Source organism: Rhinopithecus roxellana, chromosome 10, assembly GCF_007565055.1.
Source record: "Rhinopithecus roxellana isolate Shanxi Qingling chromosome 10, ASM756505v1, whole genome shotgun sequence".
In the NCBI taxonomy this organism is placed as follows: domain Eukaryota; kingdom Metazoa; phylum Chordata; class Mammalia; order Primates; family Cercopithecidae; genus Rhinopithecus; species Rhinopithecus roxellana.
The window spans coordinates 106,857,352-106,873,084 of record NC_044558.1 but is presented as its reverse complement, the minus strand read 5'-3'; the positions used below and the strand labels follow the sequence as shown (position 1 = coordinate 106,873,084).

General features: G+C 38.9%; 1 protein-coding gene across 3 annotated transcripts in view; it reads left to right on the top strand.

Annotated features, from left to right (window-relative positions):
* The window catches only part of NTN4 (netrin 4), a 125,257-nt gene that overhangs the window by 26,304 nt on the left and 83,220 nt on the right, over nucleotides 1-15,733 (top strand). For 2 of the 3 annotated variants that reach the window (XM_010383899.2, XM_030939633.1), the window contains exon 3: nucleotides 14,387-14,665. The exons of the other annotated variant lie outside the window; for it this stretch is intronic. In XM_010383899.2, the coding sequence (XP_010382201.2) occupies nucleotides 14,387-14,665 (279 nt within the window). The remainder of the gene's footprint in view (nucleotides 1-14,386; nucleotides 14,666-15,733) is intronic. 3 annotated transcript variants of the gene reach the window in all.

The following is a 15,733-nucleotide window of genomic DNA, read 5'->3' as shown; positions in this document are numbered from 1 at the left end:
AATCTCTTGAACCCAGGAGGCAGAGGTTGCAGTGAGCTGAGACAGAGCAAGACCCCATCTCAAAAAAAAAAAAAAAAAAAAAAAAAAAAATTTTTTTTTACCAGGGACTGACAGTAGATTAGATAGTGCAAAGGAAAAGTTTGGTGAACTTGAAGGCATAACAATAGAAACTATAAATTAATGAATCACAGAGAGAAAAGAGGATTAAGTAAAAAGAGCATCAGTTAACTGTGGGACAATATTAAGTGGTCTAACATTCGAGTAATTGGAGTTTAAAAGAAGAAGCTAAGGACAAAAAACATCTTTGTAGGAGTAACAGGAAAAAAATTTCCAAACTTGGTGAAAGTTATAAATCCACAGATCTAGGAAGCTCAATAAACCCCAAGTAAAAAATAAAACAAACTGTAAAGAAAAGCACATCAAACAAAGTTACCACGCTGATTCAATGAAGAAAGGTTTATCTTTCTAATAAACAGTGCTGGATTAATTAGACATTCATATGTGAAGGGACAGAAAAAAGAATCTCAACGCTTAGTTCAACTGTAGCGAAAAAATAACTCAAAATGGACTACAGACCTAAATGTTTAAGAGCTGAAATCTATACAACTTCCAGGAGAAAATATTTATGACCTTGAGTTTAGGCAAAAATTTCTTAGATGGGACACAAAAAACACAAACCATAAAAGAGAAATACTGGTAAACTGAACATCACAGAAATTAAAAACTGGATAGGCACAATGGCTCACGGCTGTAATCTCAGCATTTCGGGAGACCAAGGTGGGCAGACCACGTGAGCCCAGGAGTTTGAGACCAGCCTGGGCAACATAGTGAGTTCCCATCTCTACAAAAAATTAAAAAGTTAGCCAGGTGTGGTGGTGCTTGCCTGTAGTCCCAGTTATTTGGGAGCCTGAGGTGGGAGGTACACCTGGGCCCAGGAGGTTGAGGCTGCAGTGAGCCGTGATCGTGCCACTGTTCTCCAGCCAGCCCAAGTGACAGGGCAAAACCCTGTCTCAAAAAATAAAATCAAATAAAAACCTATTGCTGTTAAGACACTGTTAAGGGGCCGGGCGCGGTGGCTCAAGCCCGTAATCCCAGCACTTTGGGAGGCCGAGACGGGCGGATCACGAGGTCAGGAGATCGAGACCATCCTGGCTAACACGGTGAAACCCCGTCTCTACTAAAAAATACAAAAAACTAGCCGGGCGAGGTGGCGGGCGCCTGTAGTTCCAGCTACTCGGGAGGCTGAGGCAGGAGAGTGGCGTAAACCCGGGGGCGGAGCTTGCAGTGAGCTGAGATCCGGCCACTGCACTCCAGCCCGGGCGACAGAGCGAGACTCCGTCTCAAAAAAAAAAAAAAAAAAAAAGACACTGTTAAGGAAAGTGTTAAAAGGAAGTCACAGATAGAAAATATTTGCAAATCATTACAAACTGAATATATATTTACATATCATAATTCATAAGGAACTCATAACTCAATAAGGAGAAAACAAGAATTAAAACTGAGCAAAAGATTTGAACAGACACTTCAGCAAAGAAGAGGATGCATGTCAAACACATGAAATGACGATCATCATCATTACTCAACAGGGAAATACAAATTAAAGCCACAGGGAGATACTGCTCACATTCACCATAAAGGCTAAAACTCAGAAGACTGATAACACTAAATGTTGGAGAGGAGGTATAGCAACTAAAATTTTCATCATACATTGCTGCTAGAAATGCAAAATAGTACAACAACTTTAGAAAAGACTTTGTCAGTTCCTTATAAATATACACTTACCATACCACCTAGCAATTCCTCTCCTAAGTACCCGTGAAAAATAACTTACATGCTCATAATGACTTCTGTGTGAATGTTCATCGCACTTTTATTCATTATAGCCAGAATGTGTAAACAACCCAAATATCCATCAACTGATGAATGAATCAACTGCCAAAATTCTTCAATCAGTTCTTTCTTGCTTCCATTTACTTGTCTCATGCTCTTTCCTGAATCCTTTATAGCTGTCCCTTATTCTATCTAAACCCTCAATAGTCTTCTGTTATCCAGCCAAACCCAGAAAGGTTTGTGTGATATCCTTTTTTCTAATGAATTGCATTTGCCATTGTTAATTACATTTTTTTTACTTCGCATTCTCACTTTCTTGGGCTTCTATGATAATGAATTTTCACTGCTTTCCCATATTGCTCACGGATCCTTTTTTTTTTTTTTTTTTGTATTATTTTTGGTTTTTCTCCTTTCTGACCTCTAACCATAGATGGCCCCCAAAGCTCAGCCTTTAGTTCTGTTTTTGTTCCAACATTCATTTCTTTGTCTCTCACATGTGACTGTTCTTCCCCTGCCTCCCACTACATCTCTTAGTCCCCAAACTGCCTTTACTGTGGTTCAGAGTCTTTTCTTTGCCTGAAGGGAAGGTCTGGTCATTTCACTCCCTGATCACTTGCTATGTATTCTATAACCAAACAAAGTCAGCTGTGATGTAATGGTAATAGCACTGAACTTGGACTCCAACAACCTGGGTTCAAGTACTGGCTCTGCCACTTACTAGCTAGGTGACCTTGGATAGGTTAATTAACATCTTCTCAGAGTTTCTGTATCTGAAAGATGGGAATGGATAATACCACATCATGGATTTACTATAAGGATGAAATGAGATAAAAATAACAGTTTATAAAACATAAGTCATTATTAAGCATGAATATGAGTTTTCAACAAATATATGTTAACTCATATATGCCAAGCATTGCCTACACACTGATGGGCAAGCAGACAAGGTCCCCTGCACTCATGTCTCACTCACAGTCTAGAGAGAAACACAAGCAATTAAGCAAATTTAAAAACAGACATGGTATATTCTAAGTCTGGAAGAAATAACAGGTGCTTGAAGTAGCACATAAAAGGAACAGGGATGATTAAGAGAGCTTCCTGAATAAAGTTACATCAAAGATGACATCTAAAAGATTGGCATGAGTTGGCCAAGTAGAGGGTGGGAGCGGAATGGGTGGCAATGACAGAGGGTGTGGCAAGTGATCCGGCTGGGGAATAGCATGGGCAACAGCTGGGAAGGCAGCAAGTTCATGGAGCTTTCTAGGAACAGAAAGGGGATCTTGGTATGGCTGGAGTGTAAAGTTGGGTACAAAGAGAGGGAGAAAGAGTGGGGAAGAATGGGCAGGGAAAAAAACAAAGAGATCATACATGTGATTTCCAGCATGGGTCAAGCAAGCAAGAGATTGATGATCCAAGATGAAGTAGCGGGGTATTCCTAACTGTGAGCCAAGCATGGTGATAGGAAATTGAGGTGATCAGTATTGAGAAGTTACCCATGTAGACAGACAGCATCCAACAGGCCTGGCCATGAATCCTAGTCACCGAGCTGTATTCCCCAGGATGACTCAGTCCCAAAGAAGGGAGACTGACAAAAACAAGGCAGATTCCCAGCAAAAAACGACACACCAATCAATTTTATTTATAAAGGGCAGTGATTTTTCAAGGCATTTCCACATCTCAGACTTTTGAAGAAAATGTTCACTACATCTTTGCGAGCCAGGTAGAAGCAGGTATCACTGCTTTTATCCAGTGTTCAGTTAATCACATCCATTAACAGAATAAATGTGGCACAGTTAGTCCTATCCATTATTTGGTTGACAAGTGCTGATGGTATCAATCATATATAATATTTTTTTAATCCTATGTTTTAAATTTAATTTTAATCCAGGAATGGCTAGCTCCAAAACAAATATAAAATGGGATATAGTGAAAAAATCATTAGATTGGAGGTTAGGATTTGGTTTCCAGTCTTAACTCTGTCACCAACCTATTGATTGACACTTGGCAAATCACATCAAGTCCTCAGAGCCTCAGTTTCCTCTAATTGGACTAGCCCATTCATTGCTAAGGACGTTTCTGACACTTAGATCCTTTGACTTCAAGTCCTGAGGGCAAAAATAAAAAAAGGCTAGAATTCCACATGTATTGAAGAATGTTTAAAATTTATTTTTACCCCCGTCTTTATTTCTAATTTGTTTTCTATCTTGTTTCTCATTCCTCACAGTTCTGTCATTTCCCTTTTCCCTGAAGATATTTACGAAGCTGCCTTTGCATCATTTTAAAACTGTAAATATGCCCTTGAAACATGCAAAGAGGCTTTTGTGTACTTACAAATCGAGGTTATTATCGTACAAGTAAGTCACTTGAGTGCACTGCATTCCTCAGCTTGTTCCATTGAGAGCTTTATTAGGTTATATTGTCCTATCTCGGAAGATAAGACTTTCCCACTTTAAAGGGTGGGCTATCTGATGAAACAGTGCCGAATGCTCCAGAGTATAAGCAAAAGGATTTTGGTGCTGCCCAAAAGACAGACACACTTCCCTAAGACAAGTAGGTGCTTCACTTAAAGGGGCACAGTCAAGAACAAATGTTCTAAAATTAAACGAGCCAGCTGCAGATGCCCACATGTCAATTATGCTATCTTCTTGTCCAGGCTTCTCTTTCCATGAAGCCAGAATTCCCACCCACTGCAACCCTGGAAACTTCACATACTTTCCAAGCAGCCACCTATCCATGGAAGCAGAAAGCCTGTTTCAGAACATACTAGGATACATGTACTCACCTGACAGAATGTTGCAGTGAGCTGAGATCACGCCTCTGCATTCCAGCCTGGGCGACAGAGCGAGACTCTGTCTCAAAAAAAAAAAAAAAAAAAAAAAAAGAAAGAAAGAAAGAAAGAAATAGGTTTTACTATGGAGGTGATTTGTCTTTTCATTAGATTATATTAGGCAAAAGTTCCAGGGATTTCTCCCTAAATGTTTGTAGACATTCCTGCAGTTGGCATAAATTTATTACTGAAAATATTCAAATATTCTATACTTTTTAAATGCTATCTTTGAATAATGTAATGAATAAATAATAAGCTGATTAATATTAAATCTATGGGTTTTTTTCTTTTCTTTTTTTGAGACAGAGTCTTGCTCCATTGCCCAGGCTGGATTGCAGTGGTGCAATCTCGGCTCACTGCAACCTCCGCCTCCCGGGTTCAAGTGATTCTCCTGCCTCAGCCTCCTCAGTGGCTGGGACTACAGGCGCAGTACCACCACACCTAGCTAATTTTTTGTATTTTTAGTAGAGATGGGATTTCACCATATTGGCCAGCCCGGTCTTGAACTCCTGACCTCGTGATCCACTCGCCTCGGCCTCTCAAAGTGCTGGGATTACAGGCATGAGCCACCATGCCCGGCATATTAAATATATTTTTTCTATAAAGTAAAATTGTGCTAGTTATGTTGGAGGGAGTATAAGATTATCATAAAAATTAAGATATTTTTAAAATGATAAAGTTTATTGTGAGGCAATATGTACCTAGAATTTTTGCTTGTTAATGAAATGTACATTATAAAAATAAATTTTTATTATAGTTATTCCATTATTTTTATATTGGAAAATCAAAATAAACCTGTATTGACATGATTCAGATTCACTCATTCAGTAACATTATTGAGAATTCATAAGATATTGTATTAGATGTTGGGGATATATAAGGATGCATCAAAACATAGCATAAACACACACACAAAAATATAAATAGTGCAAGCACAGTGGCTCATGCCTGTAATCCCAGGACTTTGAGAGACCAAGGCAGGAAGATTTCTTGAGGCCGGGAGTTTGAGACCAACCTGGGCAACATAGTGAGACTTAGTATCTACAAAAAATAAAAAAATTAGCTGGGCATGGTGGCAATCACCTGTAGTCCCAGCTACGCAGGAGGATTACTTAAACCCAGTAGTTCAAGGCTGTGGTGAGCTATGATCATGCCACTAGACTCAAGCAAGACATTGTTTCTGAAAAAAAAAGAAAAGAAAACAATACTTACATATATAGGTGATCATAATAATAGGTATCATAAATTATTTGAAAAGTTATAATGGGAGTTTACTGGTATACTCAGACACAAATTACTAAAACAGAATTATTGAATAAACATACAAAGTTTAGATGCTTATATTTTCTTTTTCAAACTTTGCAGGAACATATTTTATTGGTTTTTCAGGCCTTTCTATCTACTAAATATAACTATACTTCTAACTTTATTATAAAACATCCAATATGCCATTTCTATATATTTGAGTACAAAAATAAAGGCTTTGTTTATGTACAGTTTTAGAAACTGTTTTATAAAAGTTAAGTGGCCTTGAGTTTTTACATGTCACTTCTCATCGAGGATGGGTAATAAGGACCAGATTTACCCTCCCACCTGAAACAACTAAAAAACTGGACAAAATATGTGAAGCAATTGTTTTAAAGTATTGAACATCAAGCAGAAGAGGAAAATGATCCCTGGGAGAAGGGAAACAAATGAGGTGAGCCCTACAATTACCCCAGCTTACTGCCTAGAGAGGGTGTCCAGTCTGCAGTGCAGGGAAGAGGAACCTACATAGAGCTTGATGAATTTCCTGACTTAAGGACTCGAGAATCTGGGAAAGACCAAGAGAGCTAGAGTTTGCAAGGTAGAGTTCCAGAGAGGAGAGTACTATATTGGAAGAGACTTTCAGAGATTTGCAGATGGTCCTTCTCAAGTCTCCAGCTGAGAACTGTTCTACACATGTGCAAGAAAACTACCTGAAGCCAGAGAGAAACACCCTGAAGGATGGAGGGAACAATCCCCAGAGGTAACATGGGGCCAGCAATAGACAGACAGTGTGGGAAACCTTGTAATTGTTAGAGTAATTAGAAGAGTATCACCTCAGTAGAGGGGCAGAATTAGCCCTACGCTAGAAAATGCATTGATCCCACATAACAAAATGTAAAAACAAACCTCAAAATGATCCAGCTATTTCCAAGGAACTGAATTGCATCCCGAGAAAAAGCTCAAGAATACAAAAATATTCATCACCCAACAAGGTAAAATTCACGATACCTAGCAGCCAATCAAGACCTGCAAAAAAACAGGGAAATGGAACTCATAATAAAAAGAAAAATCAATAGAAACAGACACAGAAATGACACAAATGATAGAGTTAGTAGCTGAGGGGTTAAAAAGAGTTATTATCACTGTATTTCTTATGTTCAAATGGTGGAAGAAAGATGGAGCACATTAAGCAGAGGCATGGAAAAGATAGCAAAAAAAAAAAAAAAAAAAGAAAATTGAATGACCATTTTCGAAGATTCTGATGCCTGAGATGAAAAATACACAACAAACAGGATTAGTAGACTAGACACTGTAGAAGAAAAGATTAGTGATGTTTAATACATAGCAATAAAAATGACCCAATATGAAACACAGGGAGAAAAAAAGCCAGAAAAAGAAGTGAATATAGCATTAGTGAGCTCTGGGAGAGCTTCAGGTAATTTGGTACATGTAGTTGGAACCAACAAAGGAAAGAAGGGAGAGGAGGGGAACAGAAATTTTTAACAAATAATGTTGAAATGTTTCTAATTTTTATAATAACTGTAAATCCATGGATCCAAGAAGTGCAACAAACCTTAAACACAAGAAACAAGGAGAAATCTACTCCAAAACACATAATAATCAAATTGTTTAAAAAGCAATGGTAAAAAGAAAACCAGAAAAGCAGCCAGAGAAAAAAATAGCACGTTACATACAGAGGAACAAATCTAAGAATGACCGAAGTTTTTTGTTGGAAACAATGTAAGCCTGAAGACAGTGGGGGCAGAAACTTTTAAGTGCCGAAAAAAAAAAGAAGTCAACTTAGAATTCTATACCCAGCAAAAAATATTTTACAAAAATGAAGATGAAGTCAAGACTTTTTCAGACATAAAGAAGCCAAAAAATAAATAAATAAATAAGTTTTTCACCAGCAGACTTGCATTGAAGGAAATCCTTCAGACAGAAGAAAAACGATACCAGATGGATATCTGGACCTACACAAAGGAATGAAGATCATCAAAAAGGAAAAATAGGTGAATACATGTGAAATGCCTTTTTTAATTTCTAAAATCTCTTTAAAGGTAATTAGTTGGCTTTTTAAAGCCAAGGTATTAACAGTGTGTTGTGGAACTTATAACATACATAGAAGTAATATGCATGACAACAGTGCAAAGGTTGAAGGGAGGACTATTCCTAGTTTCTTATACTATATGTGAAGTGGTAAATATCATCAATGACATTAAATGTAAAAGATGTAAACACCCCCATTAAAGGCATAGATTATAATATTGGACAAATTTTTTAAAAAAGATTAGGTATGCTGCCTGTAAGAAGCCCCCTTTAAATATAAAGACATAGCTAAGTTAAAAGGATAAAAAAAGATATACCCTACTAACACTTTAAAAGAAAGTTTGAGTGGCTATATTACTATCAAAGGAGATTTTAGATCAAAGACTATTGCCAAGGATAAAAAGGGACATACACTGAAAAAACAGTCACTTCCTCAAGAGGATATAACAGTCCTCCATGTTGACAGGGCACGGTGGCTCACGCCTGTAATCCCAACACTTTGGGAGGCCGAGGCAGGTGGATCACCTGAGGTCAGGAGTTCAAAACCAGCCTGGCCAAGATAGTGAAACCTGCCTCTACTAAAAATACAAAAATTAGCCAGGTGTGGTGGCAGGTGCCTGTAATCCCAACTACTCAGGAGGATGAGGCATGAGAATCACTTGAACCTGGGAGGTGGAGGTTGCAGTGAGCCGAGATCGCGCCATTGCACTGCAGTCTGGGGGACAAGAGCGAGACTTCACCTAAAAAAAAAAAACCAACAATCCTCCATGTTTATGCACCCAACAACAGGACTTCAAAATACATGAAGCAAGACCTGCAGGGAGAAATAAGTTGATAATTATAGCTGGATATTTCAATACTTTTTCAAGGATACAAGGTGCATTATCAAGACAGACCATATACTGAGTCATAAAACAAGTATTGATAAATGTAAAAGGATTCATATCATACAAAATATGTTCTTTGACCACAATGAAATTAAGTTAGAAATCAATAACAGGAAGGTATCTGGGAAATCCCCAAATAACTGGAATAAACACACTTTTTATTCCAATTATTCAAAGAAGAAATCAGAAGGAAATCAACAGTATTTTGAAATTGAATGAAAATGATAATGCAGCATATCAAACTCTGGGAGGATGCAACTAAAGAAGTACTTAGGGGAAAAGAAACATCTCAAATCAATGATCTTCAAGTCCAACAGAGCTTAAAGGTAAAATAAGCAGTGAATTATTTTTAAAAAGTCAAACCAATGATCTAAGTTTTCCCTTTAAGAAACTTGTAAAAGAAGAGCACATTAAACCCAAAGTAAGCAGAAGAAAGTAAATAATAAAGATAAAAGTAGAAATCAATGAAAAAGAAAAACAGAAAAACAATGGAGAAAATCATGAAAACAAAAAGCTGTTTCTTTAAGAACGTGAAGATGTCTAGTATTTCAAGAACTATTAAAGAACAAATGCAGTTATGTTCCTGAAGTTGCTGTTTTTAGTAAATAAGAAAACTAGATCAGAAACTATGGGAAAAATTTGTATTTCTTGGAGTGTTTGCTATGCCTGCCTGATCCTTTTTCTTAAGAATATGAAAGATCTTGTGTGCTACTATACAGAAGAAACCCATAAAGCATTTTGAAATGTATTACATATTTTTATATAGTGTTTATACATAGATGTGTGTGTTCACATTGTTCTCATCGAGTGCGGAACTTGTGGTAAGAGCATCTTGCTATCTGTGTTCTTCTAAACTCTAGACCCTGTTTGGCTTCTCCTCTTAGAATGATACTTGGAGAAATAGTTCATTCATTTATTCATTCAGCAGTCGTTATGAAATGCTACAATGTCACCGCATGTTCTCACTCATAGGTGGGAACTGAACAATGACATCACTTGGACTCGGGAAGGGGAACATCACACATCCCGGCCTATCATGGGGCGGGGGGGGAGAGGGATTGCATTGGGAGTTATACCTGATATAAATGACGAATTGATGGGTGCTGACGAGTTGATGGGTGCAGCACACGAACATGGCACAAGTATACATATGTAACAAACCTGCATGTTATGCACATGTACCCTAGAACTTAAAGTATAATAAAAAAAAATTAAAAAAAAAAAAAAAAAAAAAAAAAAAAAAAGAAATGCTACAATGTGCCAGAGACTGTGGGACGTGCTGGGGAGCACAGTTGTGAACCAGACCAACAGGATCCCTGCCCTCTGAGCACTGAGTCTGACGTGAGATACAGACAAGTAAATAGGCAACAACAATAGACCAGTGTAAGCATGCCATCATGGAAGGAACGAGTTCCAAGGGAGTCCACAGGACGGCCTTGGAATATTCCTCAAGCTAGCAGCTAAAAAGGCTTTTTAAAAATATGATCACATTTATTATTACAAATTTTTATAATTCAACATAGGCAATATAATGTTAGGCATGGAGCAATATGTTAAGGTATGAGTTCGATTTTCAAAGAATTCCTTGACTATTACGTACCTAATATTTACTCCTTATTCTGTTCACACTGTATTGATGCTCTGTTTAAATTTTCATCTCAAAGTGTAATCAAGATATATAGAATGCTTTTTTTTCCCGCTACCCCACCTGGCTAATTTTTGTATTTTTAGTAGAGATGGGGTTTCACCATGTTGACCAGGCTGGTCTCAAACTCCTGACGTTGTGATCCACCCACCTTGGCCTCCCAGAGTGCTGGATGACAGGCGTGAGCCACCGCACCTAACCTAATTTTCCATCTTCTTATTGAGAATTTTTTATGAGTGTTCTAGAATAGAAAGATCGTATAGGTCATTTTCACTTGTTCAGGACTTTGTAAGGATTTCTGTGTTACACTGGGGCACAGAGAAATGGCAGAACCTGAGCCAAGAATCCCCATCCTCAGGCAAAGTTCAAGGGATTTGAGGCTTAGAGAAATAAGGCAAGACCAGGAAAATGTGAAGATTCCAAAGGTTAAGTAGGAAGGGGTCCATGATTCATTCAGAGGGTCAGATATTTTTTAAATTATGCATTTCCTTTACCCATTGATTTCAGCTTTGGAAATGTATCTTCAGGAAATTATTACAGTAGTCCTCCCTTATGTGCAGTTTCACTTACCACGGTTTCAGTAACCATCAACCATGTCCAAAAATAGGTGAGTACAATAAATATTTTGAGAGAGAGAGACAGAGAGACCACATTTACATAACTTTTATTACAGTATATTATTATAATTGTTCTATTATTTGTTATTGTTGTTAATCTCTTACTGTGCCTAATTTATAAATTAAACTTTATCATAGGTATGTATGTATAGGAGAAACATAGTCTCTATGGGTTCACTACTATCTGCAGTTTCAGGCATCCCCTGGGGTCTTGGAAGTCATTCTCCTAGGATAAGGGCTGACTACTGTCTATACATCCACATTGTAGCTACAAGGTTGTTCCCTGCAGTGGGTTACACTGAAGTTGGAAGCAATCTAGTTGCCTAACAATAGCAGCCTGGCTAAATAAATTATGTCATATCCACACACTGTAATTCTAAGCAGGTTTTTAAATTATGTAATGGTGTTTCTCAAATTTTGTTATGTATCAGAATCACCTGGAAGGCTTGTTGGAACACAGATTGCTGGGCCCCACCTGCAGAGTTTCTGATTCCGTTGATCTTGGATAGGGTCCAAGAATTTGCATCTCTAACAAGTTCCCTAGGGGTGCTGTTGGTCTGGGGAACCACTCTCTGAGAACCTCTGATGTAGAGATACATTTATTGACTTGGAAGAATACTCACAAGATATATAAAGATGTTTATGTTGTATTTTATATATATGCGTACATACGGAAGTTTAGGTAGAAAGATATCAAGTTGGCCTCCCTGGTTCTCTTTGGAGGTAGATCACATTGTAGGTACTTATTATCTTTAGTGTTTTGCATGACAGATTTTTCTGTAATGAGCATAATATTAACCACCAAAACATAATAAAATTTCTTAATTAAAAAATGAGATCATGAAGTCCGGGCAAATAGCACTAACAAGCCAGAAATACTGAAGTATGCTTGAACCTGGTCAAAAAGCTTGATCCCTGGCTTTCTAAATATTAATATATCTTGTTGGGAGCGTGTATTAAGAGGCAGTTGCAGACAGAGGATCCGTGGTGGGCCTATAGATACATTCCCTTCCTTATGGGAACAAAAAATAGAAGAGACTGATACTGTCCCGAGAGCTTCTACATGTTTTCTTACTTCATTTCAGTCATGCCATACAGACTTCTTCTGGGGAAGTTTGAAGAAAAACTGGGTGGGACCCAAAGGGCGACCTGCCAGAAGTTGGAAGCATCTGGATTGGCGCACTCTTTGTTTCCTGACGCAGGGTAGATCCATTCCCAGGGTATCAGATTAAGGCGTCTCCTTTCTGGAAAAAAGATTTCATGGTTTAAATTCCCGTTCACTTTTGTGTCTGTGGCACTCTGCTGTCTCCTTTCCAGCACACAGCCTCAGGGGTCATGATGTCCCTTCCCTGCTGATATCTGCGTGCCAACTGTGGTGTCATGCACACCAAGCACAGAGCCACCATTCAGCTCCCACTGTCTGGGCTCAGGAAGCAGAAGAGCTTCAAAGTTCCTATGGACCTTGACAGAGCTTCCTCTGGCTTTGCCTATGCAGAACAATTCTCAGGGTGAGGGGGAGATGGAATGGGGTGAGAGAGGGAACTAGGGTAAATGTCAAGGGTAAATACGTGGCAGAGATAGAGAGACCAAACAGTTGCCATCAAGGTTCAGGAAAAGGAAGAGTGGGGAGATAATGAGGAGAAGGACACCACAGACTTTTCAATGGAGCACCTACTTGGTTAGCACTGGTGTGTCCTTTTCCATGTCCTTGCATTACTGTGGTTGATAAAATAGGAGGTAGTACATTATTGATATCATTTAGAGCAAGGGTTCTTCCTGAGTGTCTAACAGAAATGCCAGTGTTTGGAGGTCATATTGAGAATAAGTACCTTATGAAAGCCCATAATGGATTCAATTTTTAAAAAATGTTTCAAAACAGAAAATCAGGTTCTAGTTCAGGCTGTTGTTAAAAGAAAAATATGTTACTTCTGTACTGACTTTTGAATATATGACATATTGTTTGTTGGACAATTTTATTTTCTGATAAGCTTCCTTCCACCACTTTGCATATGGATAAATGGGACAGAATGTGATTTGAGTTTAAGATATAACATTTTCTAAGCTTTAAATGTTCAAAAATAGCTAGAAATACAAATACCGGTTAATTATTCCGTTATTTCTTACTATTGTCATGATACTGGTGCTATAACATGACATTCAGTATGCGAATGAATTTAGGACCCGACGTAAGGAAGTCATCTGGAATTCTCACCTATTACACAAATGCCAAGAACAATGTTAAATTAATTAATTTGTTTACCAAAAATTTATCGAATGCTTACTATGTAAGCAGCCACTGTCCTAGGATACATCCGTGACCACCTACCTGAAGTTTATGGTCTGGACTGGGAAGACAGTAAATCACTAAACCACTACAAATATAATGTCAGATGGTGATAAGTACTAAGAACAAAAACCAGGCAGAGCCATTATAAGGACTTTGTATCTTGTTCTGAGGAAAATGGGAGGTCTTCGGGTCGGGGTGGTTTAAGTAAGGGAGTGACACGATCCAATCTCTGTTTATAGAGAACCACGCTGGCTACCGGCTGGACAATGGGCTGCAGAGTCCCAGTGTCTGCTGAATTATTACCCTTACCCTCTCCTCCAAAGTTATATTTCATTGAGGATAGGTCTGTACCAGTAGACCTTGGAGATGTGATCTGCACTGTCGATTCTTTCCTTTTCATACTTTTGGTGTGAAATTGATCTCTAAGGTGATACTTTTATATCCAAAAAGAGAGAGTTATATTTCTAGACAAGATAAATCAGATATCAACTCTCTGCCTACAGTGTCCCCGTGGCTTCCGCTGTAGTCAGCATAGCTCTACTGTGACTTCCACAGGGCTCCATTCATGTTGATCTCACACCTGCTCTCTGTCCACCTCTCCAGCCACTGTTCTTTGTTCACTGGTCTCCAGTCAGACTGACTTTGTTGTTCTTCCTTGAACAAGCCAAGCTTGACTCCACCTCACAGCCTTTAAGCTTGCTCTTCACTCTGCCCAGAATGCTCTTCCCAGCAAGATCTTTGTATGGCTGCCTTTATCTCAAGAATCAGGTCTCTGCTGGTCACTCAATGTATACTTCTGTATACAAACAGGCAGCACATCTGCTCCTTAGAATAACAGGGCAGCTCTTTCCCAGGTGTGCTCAAGGTCTAAAAACTTCTTGTTATCTTATCGTTCACAGGTGACATAAGGCATAAATCAAATGGGCTATATTAGGCAAACAATTCAGGGTTTGCACACAGTCCTATAAATGCATGGTATTTTCTTTCTCCTTACAGGTTATTTTCAAAGCTTTGTCACCACCATACGATACAGAGAACCCTTACAGTGCCAAAGTTCAGGAGCAGCTGAAGATCACCAACCTTCGCGTGCAGTTGCTAAAACAACAGTCTTGTCCCTGTCAGAGAAATGACCTGAACGAAGAGCCTCAACATTTTACACACTATGCAATCTATGATTTCATTGTCAAGGGCAGCTGCTTCTGCAATGGTCACGCTGATCAATGCATACCTGTTCATAGCTTCAGACCTGTCAAGGCCCCAGGAACATTCCACATGGTAGGTGAAACAAGTCCTACCCTAAGAAAAACAAATCATAAGTTACCATCAGCTTTGGGCATTGGTCGGTATATGCTTAACACAGTGCTGCTAATTTTTTCTTCTGCCCATCACAGCTCTGACTCCATACCCATCCTATAAAGTGCCCATTAACTTGTCTTTTAATCTTCGGTTTTAGTGTTAAGTCAAGCATGATAACCAGATTCCTTGGAAAACACCCATGCCAGGTTTTAGTACTGTGACCTTCAGATATAAAGTATAAAGTGAGTAGGAGCGAGAGGATGGCATAATCATATTAGTAGTGTTATCACACTGAAACCAGCTTTGACAATAAATGGGGAACATTGTGGAATAGATTTTAAAGTGGGAAAAATAAGAACCTCTATTTCATGCCTGGTATCTTTGCTGTCCAGCCAGCAGAATGAATAAAAATTCTCCTCCGTGAAGAGAACTGACCCCCCCCCCCACCCTAAGGCAGAGTTAAACTCTCTTTCCTCTAGGTTCATACATCTCCTGGACTTTCCTCTGAACTTTTACTTCTCTGCATCTCCCAGGAGACTGCGAACTCTCTGAGGAACTGTATGATCTTTGCATTCTCAGGACCAAGTGCATTACCTGGGCCAGAAGTAGGTGCTCAGTAGGTGTTTCGTTGAACGATAGAAACACAGGAATAGGGAGATGATGAAAAATTAGTGTCATTGTTTATCTGTCCTTACCTCCCCGACTTCCAGAAAAGATACAGAGTGGCTCATCTGTAAGCACCTTGTTGGGACACATCCAGAGACTATGGATGGGGATTGGGCAAGGAGAACATAAGGATGAGCACTCCAATTCTTCGATTTTATATCTTGCTCTGATAATTCTGAGCAAACCAAAGCAAAATGAATAAAATGGAAAAGGCTGCAGAATATTCTACTGCATTTCCTAAAGGGTAGACGTCCCTATTCTTTCTTCTTTCTCTCAGCCCTAGTATAAGATAGGCCACCAGCAGCCATGATCCAGTTAGCCAGCAGGACAGTGCTGGCCGGGCTGAGTCGCTGGGGCAGCATCAGGGTAACCAAAATGACT